This window comes from Panthera onca, chromosome D2, assembly GCF_046562875.1.
Source record: "Panthera onca isolate mPanOnc1 chromosome D2, mPanOnc1 haplotype 2, whole genome shotgun sequence".
Classification (NCBI taxonomy): Eukaryota; Metazoa; Chordata; class Mammalia; order Carnivora; family Felidae; genus Panthera; species Panthera onca.
The window spans coordinates 77,464,884-77,480,877 of NC_138349.1; the positions used below are offsets into that span (position 1 = coordinate 77,464,884).

General features: G+C 37.7%; 1 protein-coding gene across 4 annotated transcripts in view; it reads left to right on the forward strand.

Moving 5' to 3' along the window:
• RYR2 (ryanodine receptor 2) overlaps positions 1 to 15,994 on the forward strand; it is a 755,762-nt gene that overhangs the window by 357,718 nt on the left and 382,050 nt on the right. For all 4 annotated transcript variants that reach the window (XM_081790553.1, XM_081790554.1, XM_081790555.1 and 1 more), the window contains exons 12-13: positions 1,832 to 1,988; positions 12,308 to 12,472. In XM_081790553.1, the coding sequence (XP_081646679.1) occupies positions 1,832 to 1,988; positions 12,308 to 12,472 (322 nt within the window). The remainder of the gene's footprint in view (positions 1 to 1,831; positions 1,989 to 12,307; positions 12,473 to 15,994) is intronic.

Below are 15,994 nucleotides of genomic sequence, written 5' to 3' on the forward strand. Positions count from 1 at the left end.
GGCTCTGAGCCATCAGCCCAGAGCCCTACGCGGGGCTCGAACTCATGGACCGCGAGATCTTGACCTGAGCTGAAGTCGGTCGCTTAACCGACTGAGCCACCCAGGCGCCCCAACCTTATCACAATATCTTTCTACTGTTAGTTTTCCCTGTCAATATTTGAAGCCAAAAATCTAGTTTAGAAAAACAGCATAAAATTGACTTAGAGTTTACTAAGATTGGCAAATTTGAAAAAAGTATTCTCAATTTGTAGAATAGGAAAAAAACATAATTTTTGGTGACCTTTGTAATGACCCTATGTTAAAGTAAGCTTATTGATTAATTCAATCATATAGAAATCCTTCATTTCTATAATTTTTATCTTTTCGATTTAATACATAGTGATAAAAAGCTTCCAGTGTAATTGTCTTTATAAATCATTATCTCTGTTTCTTTTGTTTTCTTTTTTCCATTGACATGGGAAGCTTCATGACAGACATTTTATGTATGTATGTATTTTAATGTTTTTATTTATTTTATTTTTGAAAGAGAGAGAGTACCAGCAGGGTAGGGGCAGAGAGAGAGGGGGAAACAGAATCCGAAGCAGGTTCTGGGCTCTGAGCTGTCAGCACGGAACCCAACATGGGGCTCAAACTCATGAACCGCAAGATCATGATCCGAGCCGAAGTCGGACGCTCAACCAACTGAGCCACACAAGCGCCCCACAAACATTCTTTTTAGAGTTACATTTTTTCTCTTTATAAAGTACATGACGGTATCCCCTTTATGTTTTTTGCCTTAAGTTCTAATTTGTTTAATAGCAACTTTACCATCACTATCTCCTTTTGAATTTATATGCATGGTAATTGCTGTCATTCATTTACTTTTAGTTCTTTAAAACATTATTTGATTGTCAGCATACTTCTTGTCAATGATAAGAGACTGTCTTTCCTTGCACATCACCATATTAACTGAACGTCTTGCATATCAGAGCCTTGTTTCCCTACCTTACTTTCGTGAGTCCAAGGTTCAGATACACACGACTCAGCTGACACAGCACTGTGCAAAACAAGGATGGTCTGCATCTTGAGTTTTCTTTTCGACCCTGTCTGAAAGTTATTTCGAAAAGCGGGTTTTAATGATCATAACTTTGCTTTTTACCTTTTTTTCTGCAACCTTAGTTTGCATGTTCCGATTATTGTGTTTTACTTTTTTCTCTCTTGACCTTTTTAGAAATCTTTTCTTGGTTTGTCCTTTTTGCTGATGAGTTTTTAATGATATAACTGTTTCACATTATTAAAATTCAGTGCCTAGGAATAGGTTTCTTTTTTCAAGTATGTACTTTGTATATATGAGCTCCAATTAATCAGACTTAAGCATTGACTAAATTACCACTGTTTTTCAAGTCTGTGCGAATCCAACAAAAGTTTTATTTTTCCAACAAAAGTTTTTGAGCTAGTGAATCTAAAGTATTATTTAAACTTAAAATTTCTATCCTAATTTCTGTATCTGTGACTCACGATTAGATGTTAACTTAGAACATAAGTCCTTAGTCATCTTTGCATAGAGTAGTATGTAGTGTGGATGGTGTTCTAGTTACTTAAAGGTGAAGTCCTAGAGTTAAATTTCACTCCTATTTACTTTTAGGTATGTAACATTGACTGTTAGTTAATCATTCTGGATAACCATTTTGTTATTTGTGTAATGAAGTTAATACCACCAACGTCCTAAGGGTTTTGAGAACATTAGGCAATATATTCAAAGCAAATTTCAATGTCCGACACACACGTTTTAATTGCCTTTTCTCCTGTGATTGTGGATGCCGTTGGATCAAGTCTTAACTGTGTTTGTCAGGTGGAGTGGAAGCCACATAAGATGGGGCCAGCCCTTCCGACTACGCCATGTCACAACAGGAAAGTACTTGAGTCTCATGGAAGACAAAAACCTTCTACTCATGGACAAAGAAAAGGCTGATGTAAAGTCAACAGCATTTACCTTCCGATCTTCCAAGGTAAGACAGAAAATGTAATTTCGGGTTACGTGTCAGTATATTCCCATCACATTTCTTTCAGTGTTAGAAATGCAAACAAAGAAATGATGTAAGAACATTTTACACATCTTTCTAAATTTCCAGTTCCTCTTCTATCCATTCCTTTCAGTAAAACTCTGCTCACGTGTCTCACCTGGTTTATAGTTCTTTGGTTGTTTACATAAAACGCATTCATCGGGCTTGTTTGTTTTCTTAGACTTAGGCACAGTTAGCACAAACCTCGTGCTGTTGTCATATAACAATATGACGGTAAAACACATCAAAACTTTTTCCTCAAAGACACATTTGTTTTCACGTCTGCTCTTCTATGCGGATCTTTCTTCTTATGTCTTTTGAATCATTTGTAGGAACAAGACGTCCTAGAAAACTCTTTAGATCTCTAATGAGAATCCCTTTGAACCAGATGATGAGTAAAATAGAAAAAAAATACACGTGCATCAAAGTCAAGGTGGAATGCTGGTGCTCCAGCACAACTGGGCCCCTCAGTACCTCATGGCTGGTCCCCGACTGATCAGCCCCACAATGCAGTGGATTCCCAGTCATGGTTCAGCAAAAGAGCAAATGTCCTGAACAGTGAGGAGTCTCAGGAATGGTTGAAAAATCACATGTTCAATTGACCAATGCCGAGCACCTATTGTATTCATTTTTATCATATATTTCTGTCCTTCAGTGAATGAAGGATGAAACTCGAGCATAATGGTAGGAATGGGGCTGATTACTGGTTAGTTTTGTTGCAGAGATGTAGAACCTGATGCCCCTGTTGTAGCTAATGGTTAAGTTTGGGTGAGTCCAGAAGTAACCGAGAGAAGACAGTAGCCTGGGTACCCGTCCGTAGTGCCACTCTGTTGGTTCTTCTGCTCTGCAACATACGGAGTGGTGGAAGATACACCGGACTCTTGACTTCCTCAGAGATCTCTGGGAGAGACAGCAGTGTAGATAGCTATTCCGTGTGGTGAAAAATAGACAAAACTGCTAAACCTGAATGGACAGTCTCAGGACCCACGTCTGTGTATTTGTTGTATGGGCCCCACAAAGGGCTCTGAAAGCTGTGTCTTGTGGACCTCTGGTGGACAGTTGCTCCTTGTCTCCGTAGTTGGGAAGCACAGTGGATCTCATTGTGAATGAGCTTGGTGTTGAGGGGCTTCTTCCTCAAGCCTACCTCAGCAGAAGAGGGGGAGGGTGCTGGTTTAGCCACTGATCGCACCACAGTCAGAAAAAGACAAAAAATCAGCTCACTAAAGAGGGATCAGTTATCTGATGGTAGAAGCTCTTTTTTTAAGTAAAAAAAGATGGTACCAGGGGCGCCCGGGTGGCTCAGTCGGTTATGCGTCCGACTTCGGCTCAGGTCACGATCTCACAGTCTGTGAGTTCGAGCCCCGCGTCGGGCTCTGGGCTGATGGCTCAGAGCCTGGAGCCTGCTTCTGATTCTGTGTCTCCCTCTCTCTCTGCCCCTCCCCCATTCATGCTCTGTCTCAAAAATAAATAAAAACGTTAAAAAAAAAATTAAAAAAAAAAAGATGGTACCTATTACAATGACATACAGCTTTATTGCAGAAAATGAGAAAAACTAAAGGGAACACATGACATGCTAGCAAAATCTAATTTAGCAAAATAAAATCCCAGAGAAGTAGAATAACCTGAGCAGTCATATCGCAGTGAAAGACACTGGAAAAGTTTTCCACACTGTAGCATTTGCAAAGCAAAAATCGAACAAAAATTAGGGGCAAAAGAGAAAAAGTGAAAAAGAGGCGCGCTGATTGCCTCCCATAACACATAAGGGCAAAGAATATTTTTTTTAATTGAAAAATCAGGGAATGGAAGTATAAGATATTTAACAGGGAAAAGGCAAACACTGAAGTATAATGAAATTTACTAAAATAAGGTGGTGGAAAAGAGGGAATTTGGTGAAAAAAAAAAAAAAAGAGGAAAATACTACCATTCTTATTGTGCACAGACCAGTCCAGTAGAAAGAGGACAAGGCAGGGGCGGGGCGCTTGGATGGCTCAGTTGGTTAGGCATCCAGCTTCAGATCAAGTCATGATTTCACGGTTCATGAGTTGGAGCCCCACATTAGGCTCTCTGCTGACAGCAGAGAGCCTGCTCTGGATCCTCTGTCCCCTTGTCTTTCTCTGCCTCTCCCCAGCATCGCACACACACTCTCTCTCTCTGAAAAATGAATAGACATTTAAAAAAATTAAAAAAAGGAAGAGGACAAGGCAAAAAGGATAGGCTCTGCATAGCCACAGAAACCCACAGTCAACAAAGACCATAGGCCATGTAGCAAACAATTAGAAAACAAATAAATGTAAAAACAGAAAATCTAAAATGTTGACAGGTGGAGACTCAGTGTATTTGCCTTATCATTACATAAAAATGGGCTAAAATTACAATTTAAAACAATTTCATATTGGATCATGAAGTATAAATAATACTGACATAATGAGACACTTCTAGAACAATTTTATCTGGAAAGTTTGTAAATTACAAGATGGTTAATTGAATACCAAGAAAATACAAACCAGAACAAAGCAGGATGTCTGATTTAATATCAGATGAGGAGAAATTCAGGCATTGAAAGCGTTGAGTGAAAAAAAGAAGGATACTTCCTAGTATCAAAGAACAGAATTCACTGAGGATGTAAACAGTTACCAAATCTTTATACCGAATAAAATGACATAGTATTAATATTCAGTAAGCAAAACCTATAGGAGATACAAGAAGAAATAAAGAGAAAAACCACTGGTAGGATACATGAAGTCTGTAATTTAATTGTTTTTAGTGGGGGGATTGTTTTACTGAAATAAAATAAAACCTGTGCAGGTAAGTTTCATCATTCTTTGTTATGGCAAAAGCTTGGAAAAGACTCAGATATTCAACAAATATAGTTGATAGGTAAGTGGTATTAGCTATTAGAATATACAGATCTGGAAAAATATCCATCATAATATCGTTGAGTTAAAATAAAAAGCAAATCATAATGTAACTTAAAAAAATTATTTATTTATTTTTTTTTACTTAAAGAAATCCTTGGGGTGCCTGAGTGGCTCACTTGTTTAGGCATCCGACTTCGGCTCAGGTCATGATCTCGCGGTTCATGAGTTCGAGCCCCGTGTTGGGCTCTGTGCTGACAGCTCAGAGCCTAGATTCTGCTTTGGATTCTGTGGCTGTCTCTCTCCCTGCCCCTCTCCTGCTCACATTCTGTCTTCTCTCTCCTTCAAAAATAAATAAACATTAAAAAAATGAAAAAGTAATTAAAATCTATGATGAAAATTGTTGTGCATTTACATGATAAAGAAGCATTGAATTTACAACCAACTAAAACAGAATAAAAAGTCTTTAATTATAGATGAAATTATTTTTAAAATAAAGTATTTTTTATATTGTCAAGATTTTAGAGAAAATAGTGTAAATTGATTCTCTCATCCCTGTGTTCATTTCTACATTTGAACATGGCCCCTGGTCTTTGAAATAAAGACACTTAAAGGTGTATATATGATGGAATACTAACCTCAAATAAGGCTGCCATTGAGATTAACGATTATGGATCAAGTGGCAGAAATAGAAAGAACAAAACATTTTCGGGATGTAGTTTTTATTATGTCATTTTTACTTGGAATTTTTTATTCTTAGTTCAAAAAATTTTTAAGATGTTTTCAAACCTGCACACTTCTGCAATGAAAATAAGTATAACAGCTAATAACTTATTATATGCCAAGTAGTGTACTAAGCACCTTAAGTGAATTATCTTGTTTAATCCTAGATCAAGCCTATGAAGCTTAGATACTTTTTTCATTTTAATTTTTCATTTTAATTTTTTTTTTTATTTTTTTTTTTTAACGTTTATTTATTTTTGAGGCAGAGAGAGACAGAGCCTGAACAGGGGAGGGTCAGAGAGAGAGGGAGACACAGAATCCGAAACGGGCTCCGGGCTCTGAGCTGTCAGCACAGAGCCCGATGCGGGGCTCAAACTCACAGACCGTGAGATCATGACCTGAGCCGAAGTCGGCCGCTCAACCGACTGAGCCACCCAGGTGCCCCCATTTTAATTTTTTAATTAATGTCTTATTTAGAGAGAGAGAGAGCAAGAGCAGGGGAGAGGGGGTAGGGGAAGAGGGGCAGGGGGAAAGATAGAGAGCATCTCTCTTGGGGGAGTTAATCCCACGACCCTGAGATCACAACCTGAGCTGAAATCAAGAACCTGATGCTCAATCAACTGAGCCACCCAGGAACCCCATTATTTTTAATCTTCATTATGCAGATGGGAAACAGTGGCTTGGGTGAGTTGTGTGACAGCTCCAGATTTTGGATGCAAATACTAAAACTAATAAGAAAATTAAAGATGTAATAATAATAATAATAATAATAATGGCAGGTAGAAAATATATCTTGCTCACTTGGAATAGTCTGACTATTATGGTTGTTTAGGGATTGATTAAATATCTAAAATATAAAAACAAAGTGGAGAATTTTTTTTCTTATCAAAATAGTTATGCCAAGTTATGGAGATGGATTTTGTATCTAATCAGGATTAAATTCAAAATAAACTTTTTCAGTTACCTTTTTTCAACAATGTTTGATAGCATAATAGAAAATAATGCCAACTATAATTTTACAGAAAATAGAGAAATTCAGTAATAGTTTTTACGCTGATTCTTTCTAGTGGCAATCTGCACAAGAATGAGCTCACTGAAACCTTTGGGGTTAAGATAAGGTGTAGCAGTCAAAGTTCAACCAGAGAAGCGGAGCCAGCGTTGAGACATGTGTATATTAAGGGATTTTTATTATGTGGATTTGCTTTATGAGGTTGTGAGGGCTGGCCAAGTAAGCCCAGAGTCCGTAACGCAAGTGGCTGGAAAGAAAGATCATGATTGGGATGGAACGCCATGGGCCCTAGCTGCTTAGGGAAAGCCTAAGCCTTCTTTAAAGGGTTCACCTGATTAACTGTTACTCACCCATAGTATTTGTTCACAGTCAATTCAATACAGACTTTAATTACATCTGCAAGATCGTCTCACCTTTGCCATAGAACATAATCTAATCACAAGTGCTATCCCATCATACACACTGGCCCAGCCCACCCTCAAGGGGTGGGGTTTATCCAAGATATTAGAGGACTTCTAAGGCACTGTGACCTTGTTTGCCGCGAGGGAAACCCCTCAAAGATCCTTCCAGCACAAGAAATGTTTTAAGGCCTTTCTCTCTACAAACACACCCACCAGTGTATCTTCGTGAGATTTCTAAACAAACACCAGGGACAAAGAAAGCTATGTATTTTTTATACACCTGCCTTGGATGGACCGAGCTTGGCCTGGCATATCGGTTCCAGTAATTTCTCTGACCCCGTTACATTTTTCGATTCACATTTTTCAGTGACCAACCCTTTTATGTTTAAGTATGGCACCATATAAAAGCAAAAGGGTATATATATATTTTGACGTTGAGCTTTTAGTTTTCCTAACTTTAACGATTATTTGTTTAAGGGAGAACTGGCTGTTACAAAAACAAACACACCGTCCTCTAAGGATAAAGGCCTTTTTTTATTTTCCTTCCTATCAGCCACTTGGTAGAATAATTTGGATGGATTTAGGGATGGTGTAATTGGAAGAATCTCACTGAACTACCTGGTTCATATAATGAGAACATAATCCTGCATGACTAGCTTAAATTTCTTAATGGGCCTCATTTGGTATATGTAATGCCTGTATATCACTTCGTATGGACAGTTGGTCACAAATAGTTTTGGCTTTACTAGTCGGTTTCATATGCCCAATGCCAAAATGTCACTTAATATTTTTCACGCTGATCTTTTTTACTTCTAAAACTCTTTTGGTATTCATTAGGAAATCATGTTTTCTAAGCATTGGTAAGTGGAATCATTTGAATGTTAGACTTGGGAATAGTTTCTGAAGGGGTATGCGCTTTTTTTTTTCCCAAAAATTGATTTATTAATTTAGTAAATCTTTGTTGAGAATCTAGGATTTGTAGGGACTGTTCTGCTCCTGGGATATGGGCCACTGAGGTGAAGGAACCAGACATATGATTCATGCCCTTGAAAAACTAATTAATAGTCAATGGGAAAGAAGGCAGTTGAGAAGTAATTTCAGTGAAGTGCCAGTATCTCTCTCTAGTTAAAGTATTGTGACTTATGGTTGTCCATGAATCACAAGAGAAAATGTCCAAAAGATCACCTAACAGTAAAAATAGAATCCTTTTCAATAACTCGAGACTGTGTCAAAAAAAGTTGTTTTCTTTCTGAGCATTTTTATGGTCCTCAGATCGCAAGATTATTCTTTATAGGATGGAAAAGTAGACTATTTAAAAATGTATGGATGTTAATGAATGCTAAAATAATAGGATCTAAACACTTCCTCAATGAAATGCAGAAGGTATGGGAATTAAATCTTTATCTGGTCTTTTGAGGAAAGTTTTTACCTAATGGCAAAGTACTTATTATGTCAGAGTGCTTTTAAAAGCATTCTGATCTTGGGGTGCCTGGGTGGCTCAGTTGATTGAGCATCCGCCATTGGCCTAGGTCATGATCTCACGGTTCATGAGTTTGAACCCCACACGAGGCTCACTGCAGTCAGCCTGTCAGTGTAGAGCCACAGAGCCTGCTTTGAATCCTCTGTCCCCCTCTCTCTCCCCTGTCCCTGCTTGTGTTCTCCCCAAAATAAATAAATATTTAAAGCATAAATAAATAAATAAATAAATAAATAAATAAATAAAAGCAATCTGATCTTGAGATTGGAAAATTTCTACTGACCTGCTTTCAACTTCATTGTCTCCTTAGTAATTCCAATTTGATGTTAAGCTGACCCAATTAATTTTATATTTCAATTACTGTTTTCATTTTGCTATTATATTTCATTTTATGTAGTTTATATTTCTTCACCTGAGAGTCCCATCATTTTATTCATTATGCGTATATTTTCCTTTATGTCATTGAACGTAGTTTATATTTACAATGGTCACTTTGAAGAGTTTGTCTGCTGGGTTGCCTGGGTGGCTCAGTAGGTTGAGCATCTGAGTCTTGATTTCGATTCAGGTCACGATCTCACGGTGGTGGGGTCGAGCCCTGCATTGGGCTCCCGCGCTGAGCGTGGAGCCTGCTTAAGATTCTCTCTCTCCCTCTGCCTCCTTCCCCCTAAAATAAATTAACAAAAAATAAAGTCCTTGTCTGCTAATTGTAAGGGCTATCTGTGCATCCTTTCTATTCCCTATCGTTATTCTGTTTTCTTTGGCATGGGTCACAGTGGTTTTGTTTTCTTAATTTAGTATGATCACTTTTTCTTGTGTTTCACATATACTAATTTTTGACAGTATCTATTGGGTATTAGAAATGGTAGGTTATAGAGACTGAATTTTGTTAAGGTTTCCCCCCACCCCCCCCCCCCGCCCCGAAGAGTGATTTTAGTTTCAGCAGGCAGTTAACCCTGTTGGACTGAAACTCCAGTTTTGTTCTCTGTTTTGCAGTGGGCAGTTGCTTGTATTTTTGCACAGTTACATCAGCTTTCATCTGCTTTCATTCCGCAGGGCATAGTTTAGTGGTCAGCAAGAATTTGGGTGAATTTTATAAGCAGATTTTGCAGATACCTTTTCACTACAGGATTTAGCTCATCTAATTTTCCAGCTGCTTGTGAGCCTTATGGTGTGTTCTCTGATATCTCAAGCCAGTAAGGCAGCAGATTCCTTCTGCATGAGCTGCAAGCAGATTGGGCAGGGTATGTCCCAAGGCAAAAAGCAGCCTTTAAAGTTTATTTATTTTTGAGAGAGAGAGAGAGAGAGAGAGAGAGAGAGGATTCCAAGCAGGCTCTATGCTCTCAGCATGGAGCCCTATGCGGGACTGCCCTACACAGGGCTTGATCTCAATTGTGAGATCATGACCTGAGCCAAAATCAAGGGTCAGATGCTTAATCAGAGGAGCCACCCAGGCATCCCAAAAGGCAGCTTTAAAAAAATCACATGGGTACTATTTTTCTTTAGAGAGAAAAATATTCTCCGATTTCTCCCTGCTTTTGATCCCTCTTAAGGATCTTCAGATAGATTCTGGAAAGTATGTCTTCTAAATTTTACAATTGTTCTCTCTGGGAGGATTAGTCCAACTCCACTACTCTATCATTTCCCAAAGCCAGAATAATTAAAAAAAAAAATAACATGTGTTGAGTGAATGTAGAGTATTAGTAAAATTATTACTTGTCTAATCTGGATACGTTATTTCTAGTAAAACAGGCTAGTTTTATGTTAGGTGCTTTTCGTAGCTGTCATATTCTTGACTCATGTTTTGCCTCTGCTTATAGTTGTTCAAAGCATCTGGATTATTTTTACCTGAATTTCTCCTTCCCCCTAAGTCTGAGTTACAGAAAATGACAGGAAATAAAAGAAAGAAGGAGCATGAATGGCCTTTATTCTTTCATACAGCAAATAATCACTTTACTTTTTTCTAATGTTATTTTAGCCATTCTTGCCTGACCTGAGGCTCAGAGATAGTCACTAAGACACTCTACATGACGTACCATGGTTAAAACTAATTCAGAGAGAGATGTGAACTATTTAATAAAAAGCAAACAAAGCATAACTTTACAATTAGTAATTGTGACTTCTCAAAACACAATCCGCAGTCTGTAAAAGTAGGCTACCAACGAACTCCCTTGGATAAAAAACAAAAAAACAAAACAACAACAAAAAACAAGAAAGTTAGAATGTTAGAGGCTCATTGTTTTATTTTGAGGAGATAATTACATTGTTATATTTTCCCCTAGAATTTAATTTTCCCATTGATAGGGTTGGAGCAAGTAGATTAGTAGTTTATCTTGTTTGATAGAATGAAATTGGAATAGCTTAATTATCTGTTTTATTGCAGATTCTTGGAATAGTGTTTCAAGTTATTTGCATAATGGTTAAATCAACTTAACATATAATTGTATTCATTTTCTTACATGACCTTGACCTTTTGTATTAAGAATTTCAATTCATTTTAATTTTCAATTGTTGGAGTGTTCATAATCATCTTAGAGTTATTAGTATTAGTACAATGTGCAGATCACATGAAAAAATCTTATTAGAATTTTGTTTTGAATTATTTTTATTTGAAGTATTCCTTTCTGTATAACAGCCATAAAGTTTACTCCAACCTAATATTCAAAAACATTTGTGTAACTATTAGTAATTTTCAACTAATTGTGTAACTATTACATCAAGCTAGTCTCCAAAAACATTTGTGTAACTATTTTGAAAGTTGAATAAGGAAAGGCATAGATGAAAGTTAAATTTATCAACAAAAGTTAGACCAAAGAGAAGAATAAGGAACCACAAAAGGAGATCCAGCAACCAAAAGAGGATTAGATTATTTTGCTGTTATTTTAAGGACTATACAGAACTTGAAGACCTCACATGTGCCTGAAGACCAGAATTAAGCATGGGAGGGAAAACTGAAAGTGCATGTTGAAGAAGGAAGTATTAAAAGAAATAGGGACTTATATATTTAGTTGGTGTCAGAGGATTGGCTGTTCCTTCATGGCACAGGGAGCTTACCCTCGTAGTCCTAGAGGAGTGAATACTTCCATGGTCCACGTTGGAAGTGGCCCTTGTGGAAACTGAATTATAGCTTCGATCAGTTCAAAAGAAGCCATCACTGGTATTAACATCCTCAGCAATATCCTTGTCAACATTATCAATACCATTTTCATGGTCAGAATCATTAAAATTTAGGTAAGTGTTTATTTTATCCCAGGAACTGGGCTGAAAACTTGACATGCATTAGCTCATGCTGTCTGATACTATGGTGCGGGGGAGATACTTTTGTTGTCTTTCTTTACAGATGAGAAACCCAAGGCTTATAATGTTTAATTAAGTTATCCTAAGGTCACAGAGGTAGTAAGTAGCAGAGATTGAACTCAAAACAGGATTTTCTGTTCTTCTAAATATATGCTGTTAACCATCAACGATGAAAAAATAATCTGGAAAGAACATGAAGCCTAAGATACTAATTTTAAGATCTCTGGTTTGGAGTTTGCCATTAAGCAATATAAAATGTTATAGCCAAAATAATGTTCTATTATTATGAATAATTCAGGGTATGTTTATCTTTATAACTTCCTACTTCAATTTTCAGTACAGCTTGAACTGCTGGAATGGAATATTTGACCATTAGTATTTTAAAGGATGTCAGAGGGCTGAATATTTCAAGGGACATATTTACAGTAAGGCAAAGTTCTTTCAATATAAACTAGTATTTTTACAACATTTGCTTATCTTTTTTTTTTTTCTCTCTCTCTCCTTAGGAAAAATTGGATGTAGGGGTGAGAAAAGAAGTCGATGGCATGGGAACATCAGAAATAAAATATGGAGACTCAGTATGCTATATTCAACATATAAATACTGGCCTGTGGCTTACTTACCAGTCTGTGGATGTGAAATCAGTGAGAATGGGATCCATACAACGTAAGGTAAGATTACATAAAAACGCTATTTATAGCCATCGTTTTTTGTGACGATAAAACACCAACAGAAGGTAAGAGGTAGCTAACACTGTGGGCCACCTACAAAACACTATTTACATGCAAAAGGTCAAATCCCACCATAATAATCTCTTTGGTTTTTGTGGGGTGAACAATGCCAGATGTTACATAATGACTTTAAATATCAAGTGAAGAAATACACTCTTTTCTGGATTCTAGCATAGTCTACCTACTTCACTCTGTTCTCCCTGTTCCTGCCTGAGTTGTATTTCTAGAAAGCAGGAGAGCTCATACACTGTTACGGTTTAATCCTCTGCTGACAGTCTGTTTCTCATAAGACAAGTACTATACTTCTTGATAGTGATATGATACCCTTCCTGACCTGCCTCTTATCTCATCCGTGCCCCATTCACCTATTCATTGTCCAATCTCTGGGCATCGTCTTTGGTTTTCTCAGCCCACCAGTTGTACCACATTCCTTGTTTCTCAAAAAATCATGGCTTTGAAAAAAAAATGTCAATTCAGATCCTCTACCCATTTTTTGAATCAGATTATATTTTTGTTGTTGCTGCTATTGCTTTGGATGAGCTCTTTATGTATATAGGATATTAATCACTTGTCAGTTATATGGTTTGCGAATACCTTCTTCCATCCAGAAGGTTGACTTTCATTTTGTACACATGAAATTGATATGCTATGTTTGTCAACTATACTTCAATAAAAAGCCAACAAACACACACAATGTGGGTTATACACAACTGTGCTTTTGCAAACACAGTTGACCCTTGAGCAACATGGGACTAGGGGCACCAACCCACAGTCAAAGTCTGTGTTTAACTTTTGACTCCCCCTAAAACTTTACTAGTAGCCTACTATTGATGGGAAGGTTCACCAATAACATAAATAATTAACACATTTTGTGTGTTTTATGTATTATATACTGTATTCTTACAATAAAATAAGCTAGAGAAAAGAAAATATTAAGAAAATCCTAAGAGACAATATATTTACATTACTGTACTGTATTTATTGAAAAAAAGCCATGTGTAAGCGGACCTGCGTAGCTCAAACCTATGTTGTTCAAGCATCAACTACGGTTGGAATGCCCTTTAAAACTTTTTTTTTCTCCACCCAATTTCTATCTGTCCTGCAGGGGTTAAGTTTAAAGATTTTAAAAGTTCTTCTTGAAAGTCTCAGTTTATCTCCTGTGCCTTCCTTTATGTTTTCATAGCATTTATGTATAACTTATTAAATTTTATATGTAGTCCTGTAGCTATTTCATTTACTAGGGTACCTCTCCCTTCCCCTCCTCTCCCTTCCTCTCCTCTCCCTTCCTCTCTCCACCCCTCCCCTCTCCTCTCTCCTCCTCTCCCCTCCCCTGCCCTCTTCTCTCTCTGTCTTTCTCTCTGTCCTTCCTCTCACCCTCCAGCTCTCCATCCCACACTATTTGTGAGCTCCTTTAGTACTATAGTACTAAATTGTTCACATGTCATAATTTTACACAGAACCAAATAACACCACAAATATTATTTCTACCGATGTGAGATGTTGGAAAGACTGTAGTGGGGCAGAAATCTTTATTTCCAATAGACTTACTAATCATAACATATCTACATTCCAGAATGGACTTTTTTAGGGTTATTGTGATCTCTTTGGAGTGACCAGTGAGGTTGGAGGCTGATTCTGCTTTGACTGAGTTGGGCCTAAGTCATCTCTCTCCTAACTTAGAGCTTTGGAGGGAAAGCCAGGGACAACTCTCTTGTAGACCCATATGATCTTTGTGATGAGATCATCTCTTGTCTTTGAGGTCTTTGAGCGAGGCTCATAAATTTAAATGCATTTATTCATATGCAGTATTGTAAACCATTTATTTCCTGTGACTGAGCTTAGCTGTTTTTAACTTTTCATGATGGAAAAATCAAATATATGCCAAGGAAACAGAATAATACAATGAACCCTTGTGTCTCTGTCCCTCACCTTCATTCTTCTCAATGCTTTTGTATTCTTGTTTTATTTATACTCCTACCCCCCTTGCTATGTCCTGGTAAATTATTACCATTATTTTCAATTTTTAGAGGTAGACTTTAAATTTTTTTTAATGTTTATTTATTTTTGACAGAGAGAGAGAGAGAGAGAGAGACCGAGCATGAGTGGGGGAGGGGCAGAGAGACAGGGAGACACAGAATCTGAAGCAGGACTCCGGGCTCTGAGCTGTCAGCACAGAGCCTGACGCGGGGCTCGAACTCACAGACCACGAGATCATGACCTGAGCCGAAGTCGGATTCTCAACTGACTGAACCACCCAGGCGCCCCTAGACGTAGACTTTAAATACGCTGAAATGCCAAAAGATTATGTGACCCACATGCATGACAATATGGCAGAACAAAGTTCCATTTGTGCAGAAAGTTGTACAGCATTCCTTTCCAGGTTGTCCCCGCCCCTTCTCCCCCAGGGGCAATTGCTTTTTGTAATCTTTTCCCACCACAGGTTAGTTTTGCCCGATGGAGAAATTTGTGTAAAGGAAATCATGCAGCGTGCACTCTTTGGTACAAAGCGTCTTCCACTCAGCAAAATGTCTCTGTCTTTTATCCAAGTTGTTGCGTATTTGGAGCCAGCGAGTTGAAGCTGCTTTTTGAGGTCCACAGGAGACAGAGCCGGAGGTTAGAGTAAGTTCAGCTCACAGGCTAAGGGGGAGAGACAGACAGGAAAGGGCACGACAGAGGTATATATTCATGACTTACTATCTGTCTCCATTACTAGATTCTTTGGGACTGGAGCCATGTCTTTCATTTTTGTATTTGTCATATCTAGCACAGTGCCTGAACTCTGAAAGATGCTTGGGGGTTCTTGAATGAAACGTGTATTTTCAAGGGTGTGGAGTTAGAGTTCATGAGATCCCACGCGTGCACCTGTTGGCTTGGTCTCTGGCTGCAGTAGCATTACAGAATTTTGAGCCCACAGAGCACTGTCTTAACGTTTGGAAAGTAAATGGCTAATGGGCAAATTGGGGCACGAGAGGTTGATTGGATTCCAAAGCAAACTTTTTTTTTTTTTAAATGATCTTTGAGCTGACCCAATAACTACCAGATTTAGCAGATATTTTCTGTCTCTTTTCTCCTGAATGTTTTATTTTGAAATATTTCAAACAGAAAGAGAAGACTAATCCAACAAACATCCATATACCATCAAATTAGATTCAACCATTATTAATAATTTACAGTATTTACTTTCTTTTACTCCTTCCCTCCTTTCTTCCTTCTCTCTCTCTTTTTCTCTGTATGTGTGTGTGTGTCTATATGTGTGTCTATAGACACATACATATGTGTATGCATATGTGTATATATACATATAGACACACACACACACATCAGTAATACCATTCTTGTACCTAATAAATAATGAGAATTCCATTATATCATCTAATATCCTGTTTGTATTCATATTTCTTCTCTTGTCCCAGAATGTCTTTTATATCTCATTTCCTATCAGGATCCAATCAATGTTCACGC